Source organism: Schistocerca americana, chromosome 1 (assembly GCF_021461395.2).
Source record: "Schistocerca americana isolate TAMUIC-IGC-003095 chromosome 1, iqSchAmer2.1, whole genome shotgun sequence".
Lineage (NCBI taxonomy): Eukaryota > Metazoa > Arthropoda > Insecta > Orthoptera > Acrididae > Schistocerca > Schistocerca americana.
In genome coordinates this window covers 840,086,043-840,110,697 of record NC_060119.1, presented here as the reverse complement: position 1 = coordinate 840,110,697, position 24,655 = coordinate 840,086,043, and the positions used below count along the sequence as shown (strand labels likewise).

Here is a 24,655-nt window from a genome sequence, read left to right as displayed (position 1 = left end):
GACACGTATTGTCATATCCGCACTGGCGCGGGACGGCTAAAAATGTAACGAGCTGTTAAACTAAGCCCTCCTCCCCCCCCCCCCCCCCCCTTAACTTAGCGTATCTGAATGCTATACAACAGGCCGAGTTAGATTCCCGGCTGGGTCGCAGATTTTCTCCTCTCGGGGACTGTGTGTTGTGCGGTCTTCATCACCACCGACACTTAAGTTGTTCATCGTGTCGTCAGCTGAAGAGATTGGCAACTCGGTGGTCAAACTTGCCCAGGTTGGAACTCCCGGCCATCAGTGCCACACGATTATTTCATTCACTAGGTTGAAATTAGACAGCTCGCTTGGGGGGGGGGGGGGGGGAGTAAAGTTGGAAAAATGTACTCGTTGTTTCATATTACACTGCTTACTGCTTGCCTTTCCACAACTAACAAGAAATAAGCGTATATTCATTCACATCATAAGCCGATAGAGTTTAAAGTAATGGTGAAGGCAGCCTTGGCACGCAGTGTTTACTGCCGGCAATAATTACTTTAGTTAATCACACGGTTAGAATCTTGTAGAACATTCCAAGTACGAAGGGAGAACAAATACTCTAATAAGAAAATGTCAACGCTATTAGGAAACTGTAGTGCGTTAGTTACAGAGATGACATCGCGAAGATTGCTGATACAGATTTATGTTCGGCGATCCGCCGGTACCGATAGCGCGCGCCATATCCAGTAACCCTATTCCGCGCAGGTGTTCCTAATGGCCCAGCACTGCCGTATACAGCGGGCTACAACCACCACAGGCCATTACGGCCTGCTGCTGCGCGCAGTCGGCCGTCCAGAGGAATGCTGCACGCCGTGGTAGCTCCGCCGACGGATGGTATCGAGCTGCTCCGTCCCCCGACCGGTGCATTATCCTTCACCAGTGCTGCGACGCGCTGATTCAGCACAAGTATTTGAACCGAGTACCTTGAGTACCTTGGCGGCAGGCTCTATTAATGAAGCAGCTATAATTGTTAATGCACGAAACGCCTTTGCATACATACAGTTGGTATCACAGTATCTAGCGGGTAATAAGACCCAGTTTATTCAGGAACTAAAAACTATCCGTGGCTCGTCCATAAACTGCGCGTTTTGCGTTTTCATGCCTGCGTCAATACTCGTTCCATAAATTTTATTAGATTTTTCATATAAAATGGCGCTTGGGAAGTTCTTTCTCCTAAAATTGATTTTGTGGGAGACTGACTGTGCCGTTAATACTCAGCTAGCGATAACGTTGCCTTTCTGTCTTTCATTAGCAAACGCGTTCATGACTTACATTAAAAAATAAATAAAATCTACATCTACATGGATACTCTGCAAATCACATTTAAGTGCCTAGCAGAGGGTTCATCGAACCACCTTCACAATTCCCTATTGTTCCAATCTCGTATAGCGCGCGGAAAGAATGAACACCTATATCTTTCCGTACGAACTCCGATTTCCCTTATTTTATCGTGGTGATAGTTTCTCCCAATATAGATCGGTGTCAACAAAATATTTTCACATTCGGAGGAGAAAGTTGGTGAATGGAATTTCGTAAGAAGATTCCGTCGTAACGAAAAACGCCTTTCTTTTAATGATTTCCAGTCCAAATCCTTTATCATTTCTGTGACACTCTCTCCCATATTTCGCGACAATACAAAACGTGCTGCCTTCCTCTGAACTTTTTCGATGTACTCCGTCAGTCCTACCTGGTAAGGATCCCACACCGCGCAGCAGTATTCTAAAAGAGGACAGACTAGCGTAGTGTAGCCAGACTCCTTAGTCGGTCTGTTACATTTTCTAAGTGTCCTGACAATAAAACGCAGCCTTTGGTTAGCCTTCCCCACAACATTTTCTGTGTGTTCTTTCCAATTTAAGTTGTTCTTAATTGTAATACCTAGGTATTTAGTTGAATTTACGGGAAATAAAAGGGACGTAGTTCACATTTCTGTGCTAGCAGTTTTTGTTATGAAATGTAATCCTGTATTATTCACCGCTGTCTTCATCAACTAAGTTAGATCTTCCTCAAAACTATCACCATGTAGAAATCACAAACCAAAGGAAAAAATCGTTCGAATCAACGTCTCACTGTGTATGGTTAAAAGGAAGTTTTTATGCGCAGAAATGTACTGATTCTTTCCCACTGGATAACAGTTAGCTTGAAAGAAACATTCGCACATCGTGTGTGCACTGCAAAGGACCAGAGATCAGTTACGTCGAAATAGTTAAATCGCTATTAACAGTTCCATAAAACCAGAGAAGTAATTTTAATAGTATTTGCTTATGAACCCTTCATATAAGAACGACCAAGCCTTACAAATATTGACAAAAAACAAGTCGGCAACAATTACAGTGTCAGAAGTTTGCATTCGCCAGTGGTAAAGTATCCACCAGCTCTCCTGTTGATAACAGAAGCCTGTCTTAACTGTCGCTGTTCCACATTCGTTGGCTCCATCCATCGTGAGCAGGCCCGTTCTCTATTATGAACGAAATTGCGCCTATTTTGTTTTCCACCCATCCATATTACGTTAAACGGCTCAAATGGCTCTGAGCACTATGGGACTTAACTTCTGAGGTCATCAGTCCCCTAGAACTTAGAACTACTTAAACCTAACTAACCTAAGGACATCACACACATCCATGCCCGAGGCAGGATTCGAACCTGCGACCGTGGCGGTCGCAGACTGTAGCGCCTAGAACCGCTCGGCCATTCCGGCCGGCCATATTACGTTAAAAAATCGCTTTGCTTTTGATTAGTGTACGATCAGAGGGACTCGGCAGAGCACAACAGTATGTGGTTACCGCGCAGACAAGATACCCGCAAACGTCTGACTATTCAGGATCGTGGTAATCGACTCCCCTTACTACTTCGCAGCGCAGATTTTTTTTTTATACCTTCACTAGTGCGTACACACAAGCATTACTCTATAAGAACGTACTTCAGAAATCTTTCATTTACAAACACTGAGTTAGCGCGTAGAACTATTTGCACTTACTAAGAAACCAAAAATTTCATAGACAGCGCATGCTCAACTGTTCCAACACTACCCTAAAAACTCTTGAAAGCAGAGTCTACGAAGATTGTTATTAGTCACTTTCAACAAAGTTTTATTATGAAATAAGCATTCATCTAGAAGCTGTTGTCGACGCGGTGGTTTTTAAAAATGTTTCCATCTTCAGTTGATGTTCTTAAAAGTTTCGAATTTCCCGTCGACAACTATAAATTACGTTGTGGAGTGGTTCTCTGCGCAGAAGTTTTTCAGAGATGCCGTTGGCTTTGCATTAACACCAGTCGAAAATTGGGTTTGTGCATAATTTTCTTCTAAAATTTTGAAATTAGAACCTGTATAACTCTTCGGAGCACGAAACTTCGTGAAGACTACGCCTCTTTCTTTTTGTCGTCGGCATCGTCCATGTACCTCCTGACGACTGTCGTGCAGCGAACGTAATCCCTCTATTACGAGCACGAGGTTCCGAGAAAAGAATAACAGGACGTGTTTTCGCTGACGAGGCGCTCTTGTTTGTGAAGGATTACTGTTCGCGTGACTTTGGAGTTTCCAGCGATGCGCTTTCTGTCCAGTTCATTTTTCTGAGCGAAGATGGCGCCCATGTAATTCCCTGTGTGTGTGTGTGTGTGTGTGTCGCTCTGGGCAGACAGGAGCTGACCCGTAATTGGCTGCTGCTTCTTGCGAGGGCACGCACGGCCAGACCCTCTCGGTCCCCGCCCGTTGTCCCCACAGAACGCGTGTCCCCCCCGTTCCCCTAAAGCGCCGTGTCATCGCCTGTCCCAATTAGGTACGTGTCTGCAAGTTATTGTCACCGTGGCCCAGCCACACATCCCTGCGGGCACGTCCTCGTCCCACAATTCTCTTCTTCCGTCTACAATCACAATTTCCTCTCATCTTCGTTAATAACTCCCTCGTTTGTTCTCTACTTCCCTTCCTCTCTCTCTCTCTCTCTCTCTCTCTCTCTCTCTCTAGCTCGCTCACCCTCCTCCTCCTTCTCCTCCTCCTCCTCCTCCTCCTCTTCTGTTTAAGAAAGAATTAACGATGGTCTTGTTCTTCTGTTGCAGACGTGGTTCTTCACGGACACGGACGATCCAGAGTTTCAGCTGAAGACTAGTAAGTATAAGACATTCTCAGTCTTTGTCAGCATAAATGAATTAGTAATACAGAGTGTTCAATAAGTAACTATGCAATTCATAACTTGCTGTATTAAAGTCATGCAAGTTACAAGAGATTTTGGAAGTGTTCCCCTTGAACTTGAAGACACAGTTGCCACTTTTCTGCATGTTCTTTAAGACGTGCAGAACATTGAGAGTGATTTTCCGAATGTGACGTCAGTGCAGCATGTTCTTGTATGGTGTGTGGATTGCCTTCATAAGCCTTTCCCTTCAACGAACCCCATAGAAAGTAATCCGATGGATCCACTCGGGTAAACGCGGAGGCCTGAGTCCTCGAGAGATGATGCGCTCACCGAAGATCTCCTTTAAAAAGTTCATCGCCTTGTGGGCGGTATGTGCAGTCGTCCCATCATGTTGGAAGCAGGCATTCTCAATTGTGGCCGAGCGGTTCTAGGCGCTACAGTCTGGAACCGCGCGACCGCTACGGTCGCAGGTTCGAATCCTGCCTCGGGCATGGATGTGTGTGATGTCCTTAGGTTAGTTAAGTTTACGTAGTTCTAAGTTCTAGGGGACTGATGACCTCAGAAGTTAAGTCCCATAGTGCTCAGACCCATTCTCAATTTCGTCCCCATTCAGTTCACCTAGGAACGGCTCCAGAATGCAAGTGCAGTACCGTTCTGCATTTATGGTGTCCCGAAAGAAGATAGGCCCAATGATGCGTTTACGAGTCCCCCCCCCCCCCCCCCACACACACACACACACACACTCACCAACCTTTTGATCATGCAGTGGGGACACCTTACGTTCTTGCGGATTCTCCGTAGTCCATACACCACTATTCTGGCTACTCACGTAACCGGAAGCATGAAACCATACCTCATCCGTGAAAAACGTTGTCTAGAATTCCCTCATCATTGTCCTGCAGGAAGAACAGAAATCAGTTGCAAAAGTTCACACGCATCGGGAGATCGATGTGTCTGTTCATGCACGACCGGTATTTTGTACGGATACATGGACAGTGACGTCCGGAGAATCTTGTGAGCGGAACATACAGACACGTGGGCCTGCTGAGCTAGTTGTCTAACCGATTTCTTTGGACTTTGCAGCATCATGTCTTGCACCTCCGCCACCTTCTTTTCGGATGTGGATGGCCTGTCTGACTTTAGAGCATTATGAAAGCGACTGGTCTTTCGAAACTTGATGAGGTTCCGTACAGCATTGCTATTAGGCACCTTCACTCCTGGGAACTTTGCTGCAAATGGAGCTTCTACTGCTTAGGCAGATTTGTGTCTATTGCGGAACACATGCTCCACAAGAAACACTCTTTGTTCAGTCATCAGCATGGTGACCTGGATCACAATGTCACCCAAGACGTTGGTCTTCAGTCAAACCGGACCTGCGAACAAATACAAATACCTGGTCAAATACGGTTCAGATATGTTAAACAATGGAAAACATTGTTTTAATAATTGACAATCATGTCAGTCATTACTTGGAACACGACAACAAGGCACTGCATAGTTACTTCTTGAACACGCGGTATTAAAGTTTACTAACGCTGTTTATTTAGAAATTATCATTAATTTGTTACTCTCACAACCACTCTTGCTATAATAAATTTTATTTTGCATCATAAGATCATTTCTCATCTCAGTCCGCTTCTTAAAACTTGTTTAGCAACTACGTGAATAGTTTGCGAGAACTAGGATCGCTGAGCCTTTACTTCACGTCTTACGCAGGCAGAATGTTTGGTTCATGCTCTATTGTGCCGAGAAATTTCGTGAATAATGGTCATTCTGTATTCATTGGGCCATTAAAAAGGCATGAATTTGGAACAGAAGGAAATTGGTGTAGTCCATAAAAGCGACGTGCAACTTAATATTACACTGGAAGAGATTATCGAATTTGATAAATTTTGATCTAAAACAGGCTTCTCAAAAGCATGTTGTTGTGAAGTTTGTAGACTTCACGCTTATAGGACGGTAGTCAACCCAGTTTTCACCTTTAAAGCATAAACATATAATGCATCCATTTCTCATATACCGGTATATTAACTTGAAACAATATGACACCGCTGTTTTCGCAAGGCCATACGAATCTTCAGGAGATATGGGACAGTCCGTGTGAACTTCGTAACAAGTCAGACTTGTGACTGACGAAGACCAGGAAATATCAGAGGCGTATCACAAAACCCACGAAATGGTCATGCAAAATAAATGAATTCGTCAGTTTGATGCTTTGTTTGAAAATCACTATGATTTATTACACGTAGTCTTATTGGAAGTAATGTACTGTTCTCCTCCTCCTCGGTATTTTTCACATAGACAATGAGTTGCTGAGAAGCTAAAGATATCATACGTGCTATAAAAATAATTGCAGCGAGGGCTAGAAGTGAGAAGTTTCCTATTTTTAATCAGTCGCCCAACTATATTTTAGAGAGTTTATGTCCACCTAATGTCAACGCACAAAGAAATAGCCCTTGTATACCGATGTTAATCAATTATGGTGCTCAGACGTTTGCCAGAAAAGGACGTAGCGGAATGACTTGTCTGGTGTTTCTCAGAGAAACTGTCACCGAATTTCATGGATATATCAAGAAGAGAAGTTAACTGAGGCCAAGAAGATCATTAAGTCCCTTAATTGAACCTCGGATGTAATAGATGGGCGATGTAATAGATGCAATAGATACAGGCGAATGAGTCATATATAGGAGACGAAAACAGAATAGAATGTTTATTCTAGGGATCCGGCTTCCTGAGTCAATTTGTGAAACTGTTATCGATGAGATGGGGTGGCTGCTTACTTATCATGTCTGAACAGCAACATTCGCCGAATAAACCCCTGTCCTACGGCCCATGTGTCGAACGGAGGAATCTGATTTCATAATTAAACATCTCGAAAAGTGAGATCACTAGACGAGTGCACCAAACGATATGTTTGTTGTGAAAATTGTAAGAATACTCGAAAGAAGTTCTACAGAAGTCCCGAAATAGTTGGAAAAGTTAGCGCTGTAATCGCAATATGCTGTGCCTATAAACAGTGCGTCACAGCTCAGAGCTATCAGTTCCGTCATTAACACGTGATAGGAGGTTGGCGTACCGGAACAACGTGTTCTTCTGGCACTGGAATACCAGTTCTACGGCAGCAAGACGCAGTTTCAAACACGATTTTATGTTCTAAAAGGAGGCTATGCAAATATCATTCCCAAGTCCTTCGCCAACTAACAGCGGACAGACAAGGGGGAATGTTCGCCCGGTCAGACTGCAGTTACTCCTGAAAATGTCACCATGGTTACTGGAATTAAAAATCCAAGGAAATTCGTCCGAAGAGTAGCCGCAGTGACTGGGTTTGAAGCGTTCCAGCTCGCAGTTAATACTGAGACAGAACCTATACATGTTTCCATTCAAAATCCAAAGCCAGCAGTTCATGTCTATACGAGCTGTGCGACAGATTCCTGACTTTGCGAACCAGATACAATGATTGGTAATGAAGGATTTGATGATAACTGAATCTGGTTCACAGACGAAGCACACTTCCACCTGAATATACTCGTGAATAAACAAAACTGGCGATTCTGGGATTCTGAAAATCCCTACTTGGGTGAAGCGAAACCATTGTATACTCCCAAGGTTACTGTTCGGGATGCGGTATATAGCAGAGACATTATTGGCCCTTTCTTCAAGCGAGAAATGATCACCACTGGACGTTATCTTGCAATTTTGGAACAGTTTGGCGCCAAACAGGAGGATCGACTAGGCACCAAGTGGTTTCATGCTAGGCAGGGCGCGCGGGGTAGCCGCGCGGGCTAGGGCGTCTCGTCACGGTTCACGCGGCTCCCCCCGTCGGTGGTTCGAGTCCTCCCTCGGGCATGGGTGTGTGCGTTGTCCTTAGCGTAAGTTAAAGTTAGATTAAGTACGAGTAGTGTGTAAGCTTAGGGACCGATGACCTCAGCAGTTTGATCCCATGAGATCTTACCACAAATTTCCGTTTTTCCAAGGCAGGGCCTGACTGCATCACACCGAACAGGTGTTTCGCTTTCTAGATGAATACTTCCGGAAATGCGTTGGATTATTGCAAGTTAACTGGCGCAAGGAGGGATCAGCCGCCGTATTCGATCTGACTCTTCGTGGCTACTTTTTGTGGACTACAGACAAAGTCACTTTATATCGGAACCATTCCAAAGGGCGACTTGAATCGGCGATCTGTGTGGCATCTGAATCCATTTCCCGTGAGACACTACAGCATGTGATGGCAGATTTCACAGTTTGTTTGCGACACCTCTGTAATGCGCGTGGTGTACGTTTCGAAAAGATCGCGATGTGATTCCAAACACTGCTTGCAGAGTAGTAGCTCAGTTATGCACTGGCGCTGTACGAGCTGCATTTTTTCAAAACTTATGTTTATTGTGAAAGCTGTAAGACTTTTATACATATCTTCTGTTGTACTAGTCTATCGATACACGTTTCAAAAAATACGTAATTTTGAAATCAAGAACACCTTCCTAGACATCCTGTATATTCATATTCAGGCCATTGAAGCGATGGGGTCAGTAGTATTGACAGAGGAGGGCTATTAATCTTTTTTCTTCAATGTCTGTAACATTTTTGTACGGCTGTAAAGTAATACGTAACTTACATTCCAATATTCTTTAATGTAAATAATCTAATAGTCTATCATATTGTAATTTATTAAATGCTTTTTACAAGTAACTCGTAAATAATAGATGCTGTAACTGGCGCTAACGGCGACGTCATGTTTACCATAAGTACCGAAAAAACTTTATATGCAGTAGTACGAATCGTATGAAATCGAAAGCTTTCTGTGATACGCATTGAAGGCTCAGGTGGTGGTGTGCAACTGTCGGATTTAGTGAATCTCGAGTTAGAAGTGCAAAATAACAAGTTTTTGTTGAGGGAGGGGGGGGGGGGGGGGGCGGGCATGCATGATGTTTCACGTACGACGCAAGGGGTCACTTCGGCGTTGAGCGCAAACTAATAACCCCCGAAGGCTGCCTGCAATCTCTGCATGACGTACGGACCTTTGTTCGAACAGTATGTCCGGTAGTACGTCGGTTTTACCCGAGAGTAAACGAGTTAGGAGAGGCATCAGAAAGAAGTTCAAGAAATCTTAGCGCCATTTAGCAGTTGTGATCGGTACCAGTAGAGCCATTAGTCGCACGGGCCTTGGCATTCGCTGTGGAATGTGTTGAGCACATCCCCACCGTGCTGATGAACGCTCAGAAACGAGCCGGCTTTTGCACACGGCACGTGAGTCTCGACGTGGTATACGCGATCTCAATGCGCTCCAGCGCCAGTTGTCGGCTTCAACTGGCTCGCAAATCACACAGGTAGCTCGAGGAACGGACGGTCGTAAAATTCGTTCGTTAATTCCGTTAAAACGCACATTTCCTCGAGTGTCCATAGGCTAGTCGTTCTGTCCACAGTACACAAAAAAAACTTCAGTATCCCTGAACATCTTGCAAGGCTAAAAGGAAAGTTCGATGTCCAGTCAGTAATCACATAAGCCTATAAAAATTCCATAAAATTCCATTACAAACAGTGCGAAAAAAATTTACTGTAGTCTTCCACGTACGATGATAAACATTTTGTCATTCTCACTTCTTTATGTCATTCTTTCTTGATCACTGTTTATACTCATTAGGAGAATCTTTAGAACATCTGAAATACAAGATTAGAAACGAAAAAGTGCAAAATATGTCACTGCAAGTAGTGTAAGCTCTCCTGCAGATTAAAACGATCGATCAAATTCACTCCTGAGGGAGAGCGCGCTTACATTTACATAACATCGAACTTCCATAGTTTATGACCATGTTTTTTCGAGTTACCACTTGCTGAAGGCTTTAATCACAGAAATGACACTAACTGAATTTATTTACAACAAATCGTACCAAGAACAATGCGTTTTTGATGGCTCTTCGAAGTGGCATTGCGTTGAAACAGCATACTTTCATAACACGCAAGTTACAATTCGAAAGTTTTTTAAACACCAAAGTGGCGTTCCTCGTCATTTTACTAAAACATTAATAACAACGCGTTTTTCCGAGGTTCTTCAATTACCGTGTGCTTCGAAACGGGATGTATTGATATCACGTAGGTTATAAAGCAAAACCTACCAAATATGGGCTTCAACTAAAAACCAATATGGCGTCTCCGACTCTGTATTGAAGACGCACATTCAGCATGTGAGGTAGATGCCGATTTTCCATCTCATTGGTCTACGCCCAAGCGCATGTTCAGGACATCATGCTTGTTATTGCTCTGCAGGCTCGGTAAGACTTGCCAGCGTGCTTTTTCCACACTGTCGTCAGAAACTCAGCACGCCTGAAGTTGACGTTCGAATGCCCGGTTCGTGTGACGACGGCTTAACACCTGCCCACAGATCTAGCTGTGTGCAAACCCAAACTGAAGCCCCACACTGACTGACCAATTACGATGCTTCAGATCTACGTCAGTGCCGCAATTGGCTATTGCAGTCCGTGCATGATGGGGAGGTTGATAACGAAAAAGCCGCGCGGGGTTAGCCGGACGGTCTAAGGCGCTGCAGTCATGGACTGTGCGGCTGGTCCCGGCGGAGGTTCGAGTCCTCCCTCGGGCAATGGTGTGTGTGTGTGTGTGTTTGTCCTCAGGATAATTTAGGATAAGTAGTGTGTAAGCTTAGGGACTGATGACCTTAGCATTTAAGTCCCATAAGATTTCACACGCATTTGAACATTTTTGATAACGAAATACTTGTTTTTCCCCTCACTGTTCTTGGTGCCATGCATCAGAATACATTAACTCTCAGCACAATCGATATTACATTTTTGAAGACCATTGTAAGTTACATTGGGAATTAATAACAACAGGACTGTGGTGTGCAGTTTATGCAGCACCAGTTACTGGGCGATATGGTTTTTTTCACATCAAACCATGATACGTACGTGAAAATATATCAAACTCTTTTTTAATGGAAATTTACTACTGACGAAGAGAGTTGAGTTATTTGATGCAGGACAGTGCAAGAGCACCCATTATGTAACGTATGTGACGGTTACCAAAAGTTGTTTTCGATGACATGAACTGAGAAATATTTTTTCACTTATTTTCCATTTTGCGTACTCCTGGACAAAATTTTTGCGTTAGACATAGGCATAAGAGAGCACGACAAGGCTCTTCGGTAGAGCCAGTATCATTTTAACCAAGTAAGGCGACATGGTTACAGGCGCAGTTGGAGAACTGTACCGCTAACATACATCGGCAGTACACAGCCCTGCGAGCAAGACGCCAAGCTACATGCGTCAGGCGCTTCATTGGGAATGTCACCCGTAGATACTCAAGAGTGCGATAACCCGATTTCGCAGAAACTTCGCTCTGTGGAAGAGTGGTCAAAATAAGCGAATACTTGTCATCTTATCCGTAGATACTATACCGTTTACGAGGTACTTCATGTGCCTTTTAGCGAGAAAAAAGTTCAGCTAAAGCAGTGGCAGAAAGGCTAACGCGTTGAGGCTTGGCGCTTTTGCGTCCAGTATTGGAAACATGATATTATTTTCATGTTTGCGTTTCATTTATCTACTCCCCTGCCCGTAGAAGATCATTGCACGCATGTTTTCCAATTTATGTTGAAATAACGTTGTCATTATTCCTCTACTACTGGTGAATATATTTTAAGAGGAAGAGAAGAAACCGATCAATGAATGAGAAAATTATTTGAAAATGTTTTCAGTGAAATTCTTGTAGTGCATCTTGATTCATACTCATTTGCAAGCGCTAGTTTTCGGTAAATTGGGCCGTTATGCGTAAATTGCCGCGAAATTATTGCCAGAGCGTGAAATATTTAGCAGTGTTACCGACGTTTCTTTTTACTCCGAAGAAGCGTCACTGTCGCAAACCTGCATTACCACGATGCTCGTCGTGTTCAGAATTCCTGTTTCGAATGTTTCTATGAACGGTTTCACCCAAGGGGATGCACCAAATCAACCTGTAGAATAAACTTAAGAATAAAATATAGGATGTCATATAAGAGTGAAATATAGGTACATGAGTATTTAAAAATATTTTAACCCATGAAAATGTCACACACACACACACACACACACACACACACACACACACACACACACACACACACACAAAGATATTATGTAATAAATGCGTGACACTTACTCTGAAACCCAGTTGCAATTTTACAGCAACTATCGCACTTGATCAGAAACATCCATGTAGTAACCTTCTGCGGACACGGGTACATGAATAAAAATAAAATAAATAAAAACAATAATTGTTTCGAACTCTGAATGCAAAAGTGAGAAGGGACGAGTCGGTAGCCACCGTGCCTCAATTTCAGCTGAGATCATCTTGGGCCAAACGGCATCTGAATTTAGTCGAAAACTTTTACCGTCGTTTTCTTAGAAACGATCGAATATGTATGGATAAGCTACCCCGCCCACGGAGCCATGGACCTTGCCGTTGGTAGGGAGGCTTCCGTGCCTCAGCGATACAGATAGCCGTACCATAGGTGCAACCACAACGAAGAGGTATCTGTTGAGACGCCAGGGAAACGTGTGGTTCCTGGAGAGGGGCAGCAAGGGGAAACTACAGCCGTAATTTTTCCCGAGGGCATGTAGCTTTACTGTGTGATTAAATGATGGTGGCGTCCTCTTGGGTAAAATATTCCGGAGGTAAAATAGTCCCCCAATCGGATCTCCGGGCGGGGACTACTCAGGAAGACGTTGTCAGGAGAAAGAAAACTGGTGTTCTACGTATCGGAGCGTGGAATGTAAGATGAAGAAGCTTGCACAGGATATAGTAGCATGGAGACCTGCGTCAAACCAGTGTCTAGACTGAAGACCACAACGACAACAAGCCGAGAGACTTTTTCGTTTATTTTGACTCGTCTTCCACTACGCAGAGTTTCTGGGAAATCTGATTATGACATGTGTCGTGTTCTCCTCAGACTCACCCGTTGATACTAAGACATCAACGGTTTCATCCCGCGGGGTCGTAAGCATTGTTCTGCGACGCGTAGGCAGTGGCTGTAAATAATGGTAAAGTGAGAGCAGACGTGAGCGCCGCCAGGTCACGACACGCGGCAGAGTCGACAGGTTGGAGCGCGGGCAGAGCGCTGAGGGGCGGCAGGTGCGGCGACCAGCTCCCTCCCCCGCAGCAGCCACGGCGTTCCACTCCGCCTGCAGGGGTCCCCCGCAAACAAACACGACCCTCTTGATTGGGCCCATATGCTGCTGAAGGCCTCCAGCCGCCACTGCGTGGGGCGTCACGCAACGCTGGCAATATAACACGCGTGTGTTAGCTGCGTCCGACGACCTCCGTAAACGTCAAATGGTATCTCCGAAAAGCTCTGTGCCACAAACAACGAAGCGTTGACAGCTTTACTTACTTTATTATTTCAAGTCCGGAGCTCCCAAAATAGGACAAACACCATTACTTTCTTGCTTTCCTACAATTATTCAGCGAAGATGCATTTACCGGGATGGTTAGAACAGGTCAGGAGACGTTCCATATGATGATAATAGCCACAAACAAATCTGTTGTCATATTCACAAATACGTCCCCATTTGATTAGGTGTTATGCCCCATCTAATGAGGTTGAAGCACCTTCAAATGATCCATCTCGCTGTTGGCCATCTGCTGTAGTGAATGGTAATCAATGAGGGGCTCGATAAGTTTTTTATTCCGTATTAATCTCTTGCGGGATTCGTCTTACCGGTCTATAGGAACCTCCAAATAAGAACTGGCGTTCATAGAAGTTCTGCTCACGTTTTCAGTGTGTTGGTGACCGGCTTTTCGGAATTTGGGGGTCCGTAAACCCGGCAACTTTGCATAGTTTACCGAGCGGTGAAGATAAAGTTGAAATGAAGATTGAAGCACCTACAGAGACATACACACACACACACACACACACACACACACACACACACACACACACACAGAGAGAGAGAGAGAGAGAGAGAGAGAGAGAGAGAGAGAGAGAGAGAGAGAGAGAGAGAGAGAAGGAAGCCGCCTTCTCACGCTACACGCAAGACTGAAAATGATAACTTAAAGTAAAAGAAAAGGGAAACAAACCTCAGTGATTCGTAGAATGTGTGTCTTTGTGTACGGGCGAAAATACGAAGTATTCGGTTTGGGGTCGCGTGTTACTTTCCTGTGGTTTGACGAGAACGTACCCCATATCGTCATTGCGCAGGACTAATCTAACACTTATATTCGTTTCTCTCAAACCAGTCACTGATTTGTAGAGAAAGTGTTGGCAAGTTTTGATCGCAGTCTAATTCCCCGTAAGAGAATGGGGATGTAAATCAATGTATTTTAAAACAGTTCAGACTTAGAATTCTTTTAGATGTTTGTGTTAGAGATGAGCTATATCAGAAGTAAAGTTTTTTTGTTCTACTGCGGATTTACTTCGTCAGCTAAGTAACTAGCTACGGGGCATACCCATAACATAGCTACTGTCACATCTTCAACTGTGTTAGTTTTCCGTACTAAATATCGAAGAAGCATATGGTAAATAAAAATGCAACTTTATGCATGATTCACTAAAAAAGTGTGTTTTAGCTTGGAACCGGATAGTGTTGTTTAAGAAATTCTGCAGCAGTGTGAGATCCAGATATCATTAAACGCCGGCCGATGTGGCGGGGCGGTTCTAGGCTCTTCAGTCTTGAATCGCGCGACCGCTACGGTCGCAGGTTCGAATCCTGCCTCGGGCATGGATGTGTGTGGTATCCTTAGGTTGGTTAGGTTTAAGTAGTTAAAGTTCTAGGGGACTGAGGACCTCAGAAGTTAAGTCCCATAGTACTCAGAGCCATTTGAACCATTTTGTATCATTAAACCTGTTTTAAACGTATTCTTTTTCGACGTGATGATAAACTCTAGCAAAAGGCCGAGTATCATGCGAAGACATTGAAACGCCCCCTTAGAAAAATTAATGAATTACTGTGCTGATTAACCTCTTACATTATTTGATTTTCAAACAGCTGAGCAGAACTGAACGTACTCAGACATTTCGCTCTTTACCTATTCTGATCAACACTGTTCTGTCACACAATATTTTTAACGCAACGCAATCTGACTTCAATAATCCCTACAAAAGAATGGCCCTGACTAACATCAAACTATACCTTTCACAAAAATATTCGTTACTCGAACTACTGAAATACAGCGAGCGCCACTACTGCCAGCTACATAAAAGATACAAACTACTGAAGGCACTAACTACTGATAGGGATAGTTAGCAAATGAAAGATTTTGATAGAGAAGAAACAATGTATTCACCTTAATAGTGTTCAAAAGTCATAATATATATAGCAGTTCATGGCATCTAGTCTTACAAATTTACTGTCTCTGAAGGACACACGTCCAGATAATCCGCTCTCATAACTCCGCCATCTCTCTCCCCACATCCACCACTGCTGGCGGCTCACCTCCAACTGCGCAACGCTACGCGCTGTTAACAGCCAACTGCCCCAACACTACAATACCATATACTCCAACAATGCAAACCAACCACAGACTTCCCACAGCACAGTCAGTGATTTTCATATAGAGTGCTATGTGGCGTTGCCAACATAAAAACCTAAACAGCCTACTTACAACATGTCCGAGCGAAGTGGCACAGTGGTAAAGGCACAGGACTCGCATTCGGGAGGACGACGCTTCAGACCCTGCGTTCGGCCATCCTGATTCAGGTTTTCCGTGATTTCCCTAAACTGCTTCAGGTAAATGCCGGGATGGTTCCTCTGAAAGGGCACGGCCGATTTCCTCCCCCCATCCTTTCCTAATCCGATGGCACCGATGGCCTCGCTGTTTGGTCCCCTCTCCCAAACCAACTCACATTCGTAAGGGCGAAGGTTCAGGTCCTTCCAGACATCCAGATTTAGGCTTTCCGTAGCTTCATTAAATAGATTAGGGTAATCATCAACATGTGTCTTTAGGTTCAAATGGTTCAAATGGCTCTGAGCACTATGGGACTCAACTGCTGAGGTCATAAGTCCCCTAGAACTTAGAACTACTTAAACCTAACTAACCTAAGGACAACACACACATCCATGCCCGAGGCAGGATTCGAACCTGCGGCCGTAGCGGTCGCGCAGTTCCAGACTGTAGCGCCAGAACCGCTCGGCCACCAGCGGCCGGCTTGTGTCTTTAGGAAAGGATGCGGCCGATTTCCTTCCCAATCGTGTGCTATTCCTAGATTGCGTTCCTTCTCTAATGAGCTCGCCGTCGAAGCATGTGAAGGGGACTCCACTGTTCTGCTATTCTCGTAGGCTGTGGTATTGAGCTCTTTGCAATGAGAGAGGTTTTTATGTGTCAGAATAGTCGCAGGATGAAAAGAGAATACTTCCTGTTGTTAGCGACACAGCAGTTGGCGACTGTGTGACACCGGGCGGTGTGAAGGTCGGCATGCCGGTCGCGCCCTTTCTGAGGTCCTCCCGCCTCATTGCTTGGGGAGCTTGTGCGGGCTGTGTTCGGAGCGAGACCTGGTGACGTAAGCTGGCAGGAAGCTGCCATTGTAAGGTAATTGCAGTTCTGGCGGGGAAACAAAAGAGCGGCGAGGACGCGGCTCCGGAAGTCTGACTGCGGCAGGTGCGGCGAGCGCCATGTCACTCCGCGGGAAGAAGGGCGAGGAAGCGGCCGCCCCATCCTATTTACGCTCTGCCGCCAGGGCTAACGTGTGCTTTCTTAATGTCTTGTCTCGAATGATTACTAAAAGCTGCTCTCTAACACTCATTTTTTTCCTTTTCTTTGCAGATGGTCACATGATCAACACGAACTGTTCCTCTTCGCATAACAGGTGAGTTTTTGTGTCTTAGATTGTTTCTTATAATGCCTAGGAATAATTAGCGTTACTTCTCACAGACGATAATGGGAATGACCTTTTATGAAGGAGTTTCAACTTTCTCTTTCCGTATTCTGATGTAGTCTTGTAGCTGTAACTACCTGCTACCATGGCAGAGATCGCTAAGGCACGTTAGTGCGAAGAACGACGATCTAGATATAACCAGTGGGTATTCTGGTAATTTAAGAAATAAGTATTCAGAATTTTTGTCCGGAACGGGAAGGACAAATAGTGGTATAAAATTCCCGAACACAACAGCGTCTTCGGTTGGATCCCAAATCCACATGCAGTATGCAACGAAAATAATTTATAAAGCTCAGTTTGTGGTGACACATGGATCGCTTGATGCTACGCAAGAGGAAAAGGCTATGTTCTGTTTAGAAAAAAAATCTAGATAGAACAAATCCCGTTTATTTCTGACTGGTTTCAGTCCAAAGGCGAACCATCTTCAGACAGCACTTCAAATTTGATGTGTGGAGACGGATTGGCGGAGCAGGAACTTCAGAAGTCTCTAGATGCTGTCAACTAGTGACACGCAACTTTGGAGTGCAATACACGTGATTTGTTTGATCTAGACTGTTATTTCTAAGTAAAATTGTGAAATTGATTCAGAGTTTTCGCAAAATGTTTCCGAAAAAAGGCTCTGGGGGTGGCACTGGGTTTCATTCTCCGCCAAACATACAACGTAACTTTCCTTAGGGAAATGGAATCATTAACTTAAAAAAGACGGTATTCCAAATTGCAGATTATTTTGCTGCACGAAGATAATGTCATAAACTTGTAATGAAAACATGAAGTAAGAGATGCGAGTAAATCTATTAACTGAAGGATATTGCCTCATTGATAATTTTATGGCTGTTACACTTAAAGTATCAGGCACATTTCCACGCACCAGTGACACGGTTTATGAAGATAAAGGCGCAATTCGAATACTCCTAAGCTGGTTCCGTGGGGCGTTTGTGATGCGTGTGGTCACATCGCTGTTAAATACAGCTGGAATATTTCACGGCAGATGGTGCGTTACGCGAGCATAATATGTCGTACATGCATTTTTGCGTGCTCCAGCAACGGATGTGAACGAAAATCGCACATTACTCCAAATCATAAGGAGAGGGCGATGTAACGACAAATGGACAGGATTATTAGCCACGTAATACCCAGCTTCAGCACGGGCTCGTACTAAGTTGCTATGGAGTGTCTGTGTGCCTGTTCACTGTTGATAAAACTGATGTTTTAGGGCAGCTGTGAAAGTTCCACAAACAGGAAATAGAAGCCATAAGGGACGGAAGTAAGACTATCGTTTAATATCGTACTGACAGCGAGTTTTTTAGCGACAGACCACAAGCTCGGGCTGGTGAAGAAAGTTGGCCGTGGCTATTCAAAGGAACCATCCCGGTATTCGCTTTTAGTAATGTAAGGAATTGACTGAAGACTTGACAGTGAAGATTGCATGTGAAATCATCTTTGAATACGAGACTGCCGTTTAATATGCAAATGATAAACAAATGATAACTTGGCTTGTAAGGAGGGATAACATACGCGTTCTGTCGACATCACGATAGACGAGACTCAACTGAAAATGGGTAAGAATACGGATGGAAATCAGCCTTGTCCGTTTCAATGGAACACCGCGGTATTCAGCTAAATGCGATATTGTAAAATGCTGCAAGATGTTTGAAATTATGGGAAAAATAGGCGTAAGCTACAGGGAAAGACGGGACGAAGCAAGAACATAAAAAGCAGACTAGGACTGGCAAACAGGGCACTCGTGGTCAAGAGAAGGCAGCTAGTGTGAAACATAAGCCTTAATTTGAGAAAAAAATCTCTGAGACGTACTTGTGGAGCACAGCATTGTATGGTAGTGAAACATGGTCTGTCGGAAAACCGGAATAGAAGAGCATCGAAGCATTTGGGATGCGGTGCTACAGAATAACGTTGAAAATTAGCTGATATTATAAGGTAAGCAATTAGGTGGTTCACCGCAGAAGGGGCGAGGAAAGGACTATGTGAAAAACACTGACAAAGAGGGACAGGATGATAATACATCTGTTAAGACATCAGGGAATAACCTTCATGGTACTTACTACTGGTAGCTGTAGAGGATAACAACTGAACAGGAAGACCGAGACTGGAATACAGCAAGCAAATAAATGAGGATGTAGATTGCAATTGCTGTTCTGAGATGAAATGGTTGGCAGAGGAGAGAGATTCGTGGCGGGCCGCAACAAACCAGTCAGAAGACTGATGACTTAAAAAAGATGCAAAGAAAATTGTCAAACCGCCAAATGTTGTTAAAACATCCTCGATGTAAGACAGCGAGATAATTGAAAGGTGCTGTCACAGTCGAATGTGTTAGTTTTTCGTGTGCTCATTTTGCTGTAAGTAGCTGTATTTTTATCGCTAATGTTCGTCACACCAAGAATCTTGTCAACTAAATTTGCAGTTGCTGTTTGGCGATCGTGGCGGCGCCACGTCATCGCTGAGGGAGTAACTCCGTGCAGTTGTTCTGAACTCAGAGCAAAAACTACTACGAAAAAAACTGTCACATTTCAGTTGTGTTGTTCCGAAGCCCGGTGTGCTACATCCTTCATTCTTGGAACTTACGTCACTTTTATTCCTTTTCTTTTGTCACATAATTTCTTAGATCCCTTGTCTGTGAAGGCCGACGAAATACAAGTTGCGCTGCGACAATCATTTTCTTCAACGAGGTAACTTGACAACAAGAAGAGCCATCGTGAGGGTGAACTTTTATTTCTCTTGAATGTGAAATGACATCCGCATTTCAGTGCGGAAGGCCATTATGCTAAGCTGCCCACTGCCGCATCTGCAGCGTCACCGTAGTCGCTCGTTACTGCAGGCTCAAGACACTGGACAGCGGGATGCACAATCACGCTTACTGGCTCGGCGTGGAGAACGAGCGTATCTACAGAATATCTTCTCCCACCAAACTCGACTCTACTGAGGTACGGTATTCTTTAAAATTGGCCCGGGAGTTGTGTGTTTCCCCTATAGTCCAGTAGTGCCCTATATAGAGGGGCTCTGTGTATTCAAAGTACAACCCCGGAACAGTATTACAGAAATTTTGATCTGTGTGTCAGAACAGAAATAGTGTAATGATTAAAAGACCTTCGGTCTTGCGCGAGCCATCAAAAGAATGGGAAAAAACCGAAAGCGGAGAAAGGTATAAAACTGATTTCGTAGCAGGTGCGGAAAATGGCCATCCAAACAAAACTATATGATGTGCTGTTGCAGAGAATAACACAGCAGGCGACACAGTTTGCGCAAGCGGAGTTTGTTTAAAGGTCGTTAAAATTACCGCAAGTTGGTATGAAATGAAGAACAGCATCCTGCCATATCAGGAAAAAAAGGGAGTCAGAAGGGAATCATGGTGTCAGAAAGTGCTGCATTTGGTGTAAAGGGGAAAACGCCAACGGGGGATGTGGACTCTTATCAATAGGAGGTTAAATGTAACGAATACATAGTATTTGTACACTTTAAGGAAGGAAAAAATCAACGCGCCACGAAGGAGTATCTGAATGGGATGGAAATCGATAGATGTTATGTGTGTGGACACAAAAATATGATTGCCATATCAGAAAAATTGGATGGTACATTCAAGAGAAAGAGCTTCACATATTCAGCAAACCAGTAACGACCTGTTCCACCTCTGCCCTTTATGGAAGCAATTATTCGGCTTACCAGTGATTGGTAGCACGTTGGATGCTCTTCTGAGGGATGTCGCATCAACATCTGGCCAATTGGTGCGTTAGATGGTCAAAATTCCTAGCTTGGATGGAAGGCCTTGCCCATACTGCTACAGACGTTTTCAACTGGAGAGAGATCCGACGACCTTGTTGGCCAAGGTAGGATTTGGCAAGCGCGAGGAAAGCAGTAGAAACACCCTCTGTGTGCGGGTGGGCATCATATTGCTGATATGTAAGCCCACAAAGGCTTGCCATGATCACTAACAAAATGGGGCGTAGAATGTCGTCGTCGGACCGCTGTGCTGTAAGGGTACCGAAGGTGACAAACCAAAGAGATCCTACTATGAAATAAAATGGCAACCCAGGTCATCACTCCTCTTCGTTCGGCCGTATGGCGGGGAACAGTCAGGTTGGTATCCCATCGGTGTTTGGGGCGTCTCCAGACAAGTCTTAGGTCTTAGGTCTTGAACCTCATTGACTGGAGTAGAATTGTCTTCGGTGACGAGTCCCGCTTCGAACTCAGCCCTGATGACCAGCGAAGAGGTGTCTAGAGACGCCAGAGACAGCATTGGGATACCAACCTGACTGTCACTCGCCATTCGGCTAGACGACAAGGACTGATGGTCTGGGGTGCCATTTAATTTCATAGCAGGACCCCTTTGGTTGTCATCTGCGGCACTCTTACAGCACAGTGACACGTCGACGATACTTTTCGCCCCGTTTTGTTCCCCGATCTAATGCGCCAGCTGGACAGATGTTGGCAAGATATCCTCAAGAGTCTATCAATCAATGACAAAGCGAATAGTTGCTTGCATAAGGGCCAGAGGTGGACCAACACATTATTTACTTGCTCAATTTGTGAAGCTCCTTCCCTTGAATAAATCATCCAATTTTTCGGAAATTGTATTCTTTTTTCTCTGTGCATAACATCTACAGATTTCTGTGCCATTCGGATAGTTCCTTCGTGGTGCGTCGTTTCTCTTTTTCACCTTAGTGTGTATTATCGAGGAACGAGATTCAGTAAAAGTCCTCAGTAGTTTAATTAAATTTTTTAATTTAATTTAATCGTATGGCTAGGGCCCCGCGCCGGGCAGACCGGTCGCAAGTCTCTCAATTTGACGCCACTTCGGCGACCTGCAGTCGATGAGGATGATAGGATAATGATGACAGCACAACACCCAGTCTCTGGGCGGAGAAAATCCCCCGACCCAGCCGGGAATCGAACCCGGGACCAGAGGATTGACAATCCATCACGCTGACAATTCAGCTACCGGGGGCAGACAGTTTTATTAAATAAGTCCAGACTAGTACTACAATAATTCGTTTATATTGTTTCTCCCGGTCGTCTTCAGTTGACATTGTGTTGCTATGTAATGACCGCGATATCGTCAGCAAGCTGACCTGTTTTGTTTCTCTTAAACGACGTACCAAAGAAATGCGCAATAAGACCTACAGAAATGAGACTTTATCCAAAGACAATAATCACTCTGAAGTAACCGGGATTTGTGATGGTGCCCTGAACTTCCCAGAAGACGGAACGTGGTTCTTAACAGGGTTCGTGATCACCACAAGGGCAGTACATGCTCTGTAACGTGCTCGCTTGCTGGCCACAAGCTTGGTAAGGAGTTGTTGTGCTAGGGCATTCCATTCCTCTGACAGGTTGGTTGACAACTGCTCGATGGTCATTGGTGTATGTGGATGCGCTCAATGAGATAATAGTCAGGGAAACGGGAAGGCTAGCGCATTCGCCAAATATCCTCTCGTTCCAAGAGTTCCTCCATCTACGTTCTTCGATGCGATCGCGCATTTTCACCCATAAAAGTGAAGACAGGACTGAATGCACTTCTGAAAAGAAGCACGCAGTGAAGGAGTACAGTGTCACAATTGGTGAGTGTACAATTGGTGAGTGTACCGTGTGTAAAGATGTGGAGGTCAGTACACTCGCACAACACTCTCCTCCTCTCAGCTGTAACACATGGACCACCAAACCAATCACGTTCGACAAAGTTCCTGGTGCATTACGTGCTTCCACCTCTCTCCATATGAGGATAAGTCCATCATTGTCAGTCATGATCGTTCTGGTGGTCCAGATGTTACGGTGCATGGAGGGGCGATGTTGCATGGACGCACTGACTCCCAAATCGTTGGACACGTTACACTCGCTGTACACGTTATTGTGACTCTGTACCCTTTTCCTATGTGCGTCTTTCCAATGCTGCATTCGGCCTTCACTATTTTTATGGGCGACAATGCGCGACAGAATCGAACACCGCATTTGAAGGAGCACTTGGAATGAGAGAATGTTCGGTGACTGGACTGGCCTTCACGTTCTCCCGACTTGAACTTGATTGAGCGCATCCACATGCACCAACGACCGTCCAGCAGTCGTCAGTGACGCTCATGGAGGAATAGGACGCGCTACCACAAGAACTCCTTAACAAGCTTGTGCCCAGCAACGGAGCGCGTTGCGAGGAGCCATTACCGTCCGCGGTGATTACACATCCTATTAAAAACCATGTCCCGCCTTCAGTAATGTCTAGGGGTCACCATGAATTGCAGTGACTCCAGCGTAATTATCGTCTTTGAATAAAAGTGTTATTTCCGTTCGTCTCATTGCGAATTTCTTTTCAGTTACCGTTTGTGCTTTACCGTAGCAGTTCTTCCTGTGTATGGCTAAGTTACCTACATAAGAAGGGAAGTATTCACGATGTGAAGAGCTACCGCCCCATTAGCTTCCTTTCTGTTATATATAAAGTGTTCCCTAAAGTCCTGATAAGTCGCATTAAAATGGTAGTGGAGACTGCACAGCCCATAGAACAAGCTGGATTTCGCAGTGGTTTCCGTACAATTGACCATATAAACACACTGCGTGAGGTAATTAGTCGAGTCAATGAGTACGAAATGCCACTATGCATAGCCTTCATTGACTTCGAAAAAGCCTTTGATTCTGTCACCCACACTGCAGTCATACAAGCACTGGCTGAGCAAGGTGTAGGAACAAAATATATAAACATATTGTGCAACATCTATGACACGTCTGTAGCATCTATCAACATGGGAAAAACAAGTGCGAATTTCCCCATTGGAAAAGGAGTAAAGCAGGGCGATCCTATATCCCCGAAGTTATTTATAGCAGTTCTTGAGATGGCTATGTCCAAAATTGTTTGGAACAACAGAGGAATAAGGATAAATGGTAAAAGGCTCATCAACCTGAGATTTGCTGACGATATAGTGGTCCTAGCTAACAGTAAGATGAAAATGCAGTCCTCTATAAAAGACTTAACATATCGTCGTCGTGGTTAGCACACTGGACTCGCATTCGGGAGGACGACGGTTCAATCCCGTCTCCAGCCATCCTGATTTAGGTTTTCCGTGATTTCCCTAAATCGTTTCAGGCAAATGCCGGGATGGTTCCTTTGAAAGGGCACGGCCGATTTCCTTCCCCCTCCTTCCCTAATCCGAGCTTGCGCTCCGTCTCAATGACCTCGTTGTCGACGGGACGTTAAACAACACTAACCTAACCTAACCTAATATCGTCGTCAGGAAGTAGGACTTAAAATAAATCATTCTAAAATTAAGGTTAGGCATAATAAGTGGGTAGCTGCAGGACAAGTAACATTGAACAGCAAAATGCTAAATAATGTTACAGAATACGTTTATCTGGGGCAATTAATTGACACAGAAGGGGATTTGGAACTTGAAATTTTTCGTCGAATTAAAATGGGTTGGAGGGCTTACGGAAGGAATGCAACAGTTTTCAAATCTAACATACCAGTCTACTTAAAGGAGACAGTTTTTTATCAGTGTGTGCTCCCGGTTTTAACGTATGGGTATGAAACTTGGACTTTAAATGAATTTTTCAAAAGGAAACTTAAAATTGCTCAGAGAGCTGTGGAAAGGTCAATGTTAGGTCTCACTAAGAAAGATCGACAGAAAAGTGAAGACATTCGGCCGGCTGTTGTGGCCGAACGGTT

General features: G+C 44.5%; 1 protein-coding gene across 1 annotated transcript in view; it reads left to right on the top strand.

Moving 5' to 3' along the window:
• Nucleotides 1-24,655, top strand: part of LOC124613230 (fringe glycosyltransferase) — a 656,670-nt gene that overhangs the window by 278,050 nt on the left and 353,965 nt on the right. The window contains exons 3-4 of the mRNA XM_047141908.1: nt 4,075-4,123; nt 16,890-16,932. Coding sequence (XP_046997864.1) covers nt 4,075-4,123; nt 16,890-16,932 — 92 coding nt within the window. The remainder of the gene's footprint in view (nt 1-4,074; nt 4,124-16,889; nt 16,933-24,655) is intronic.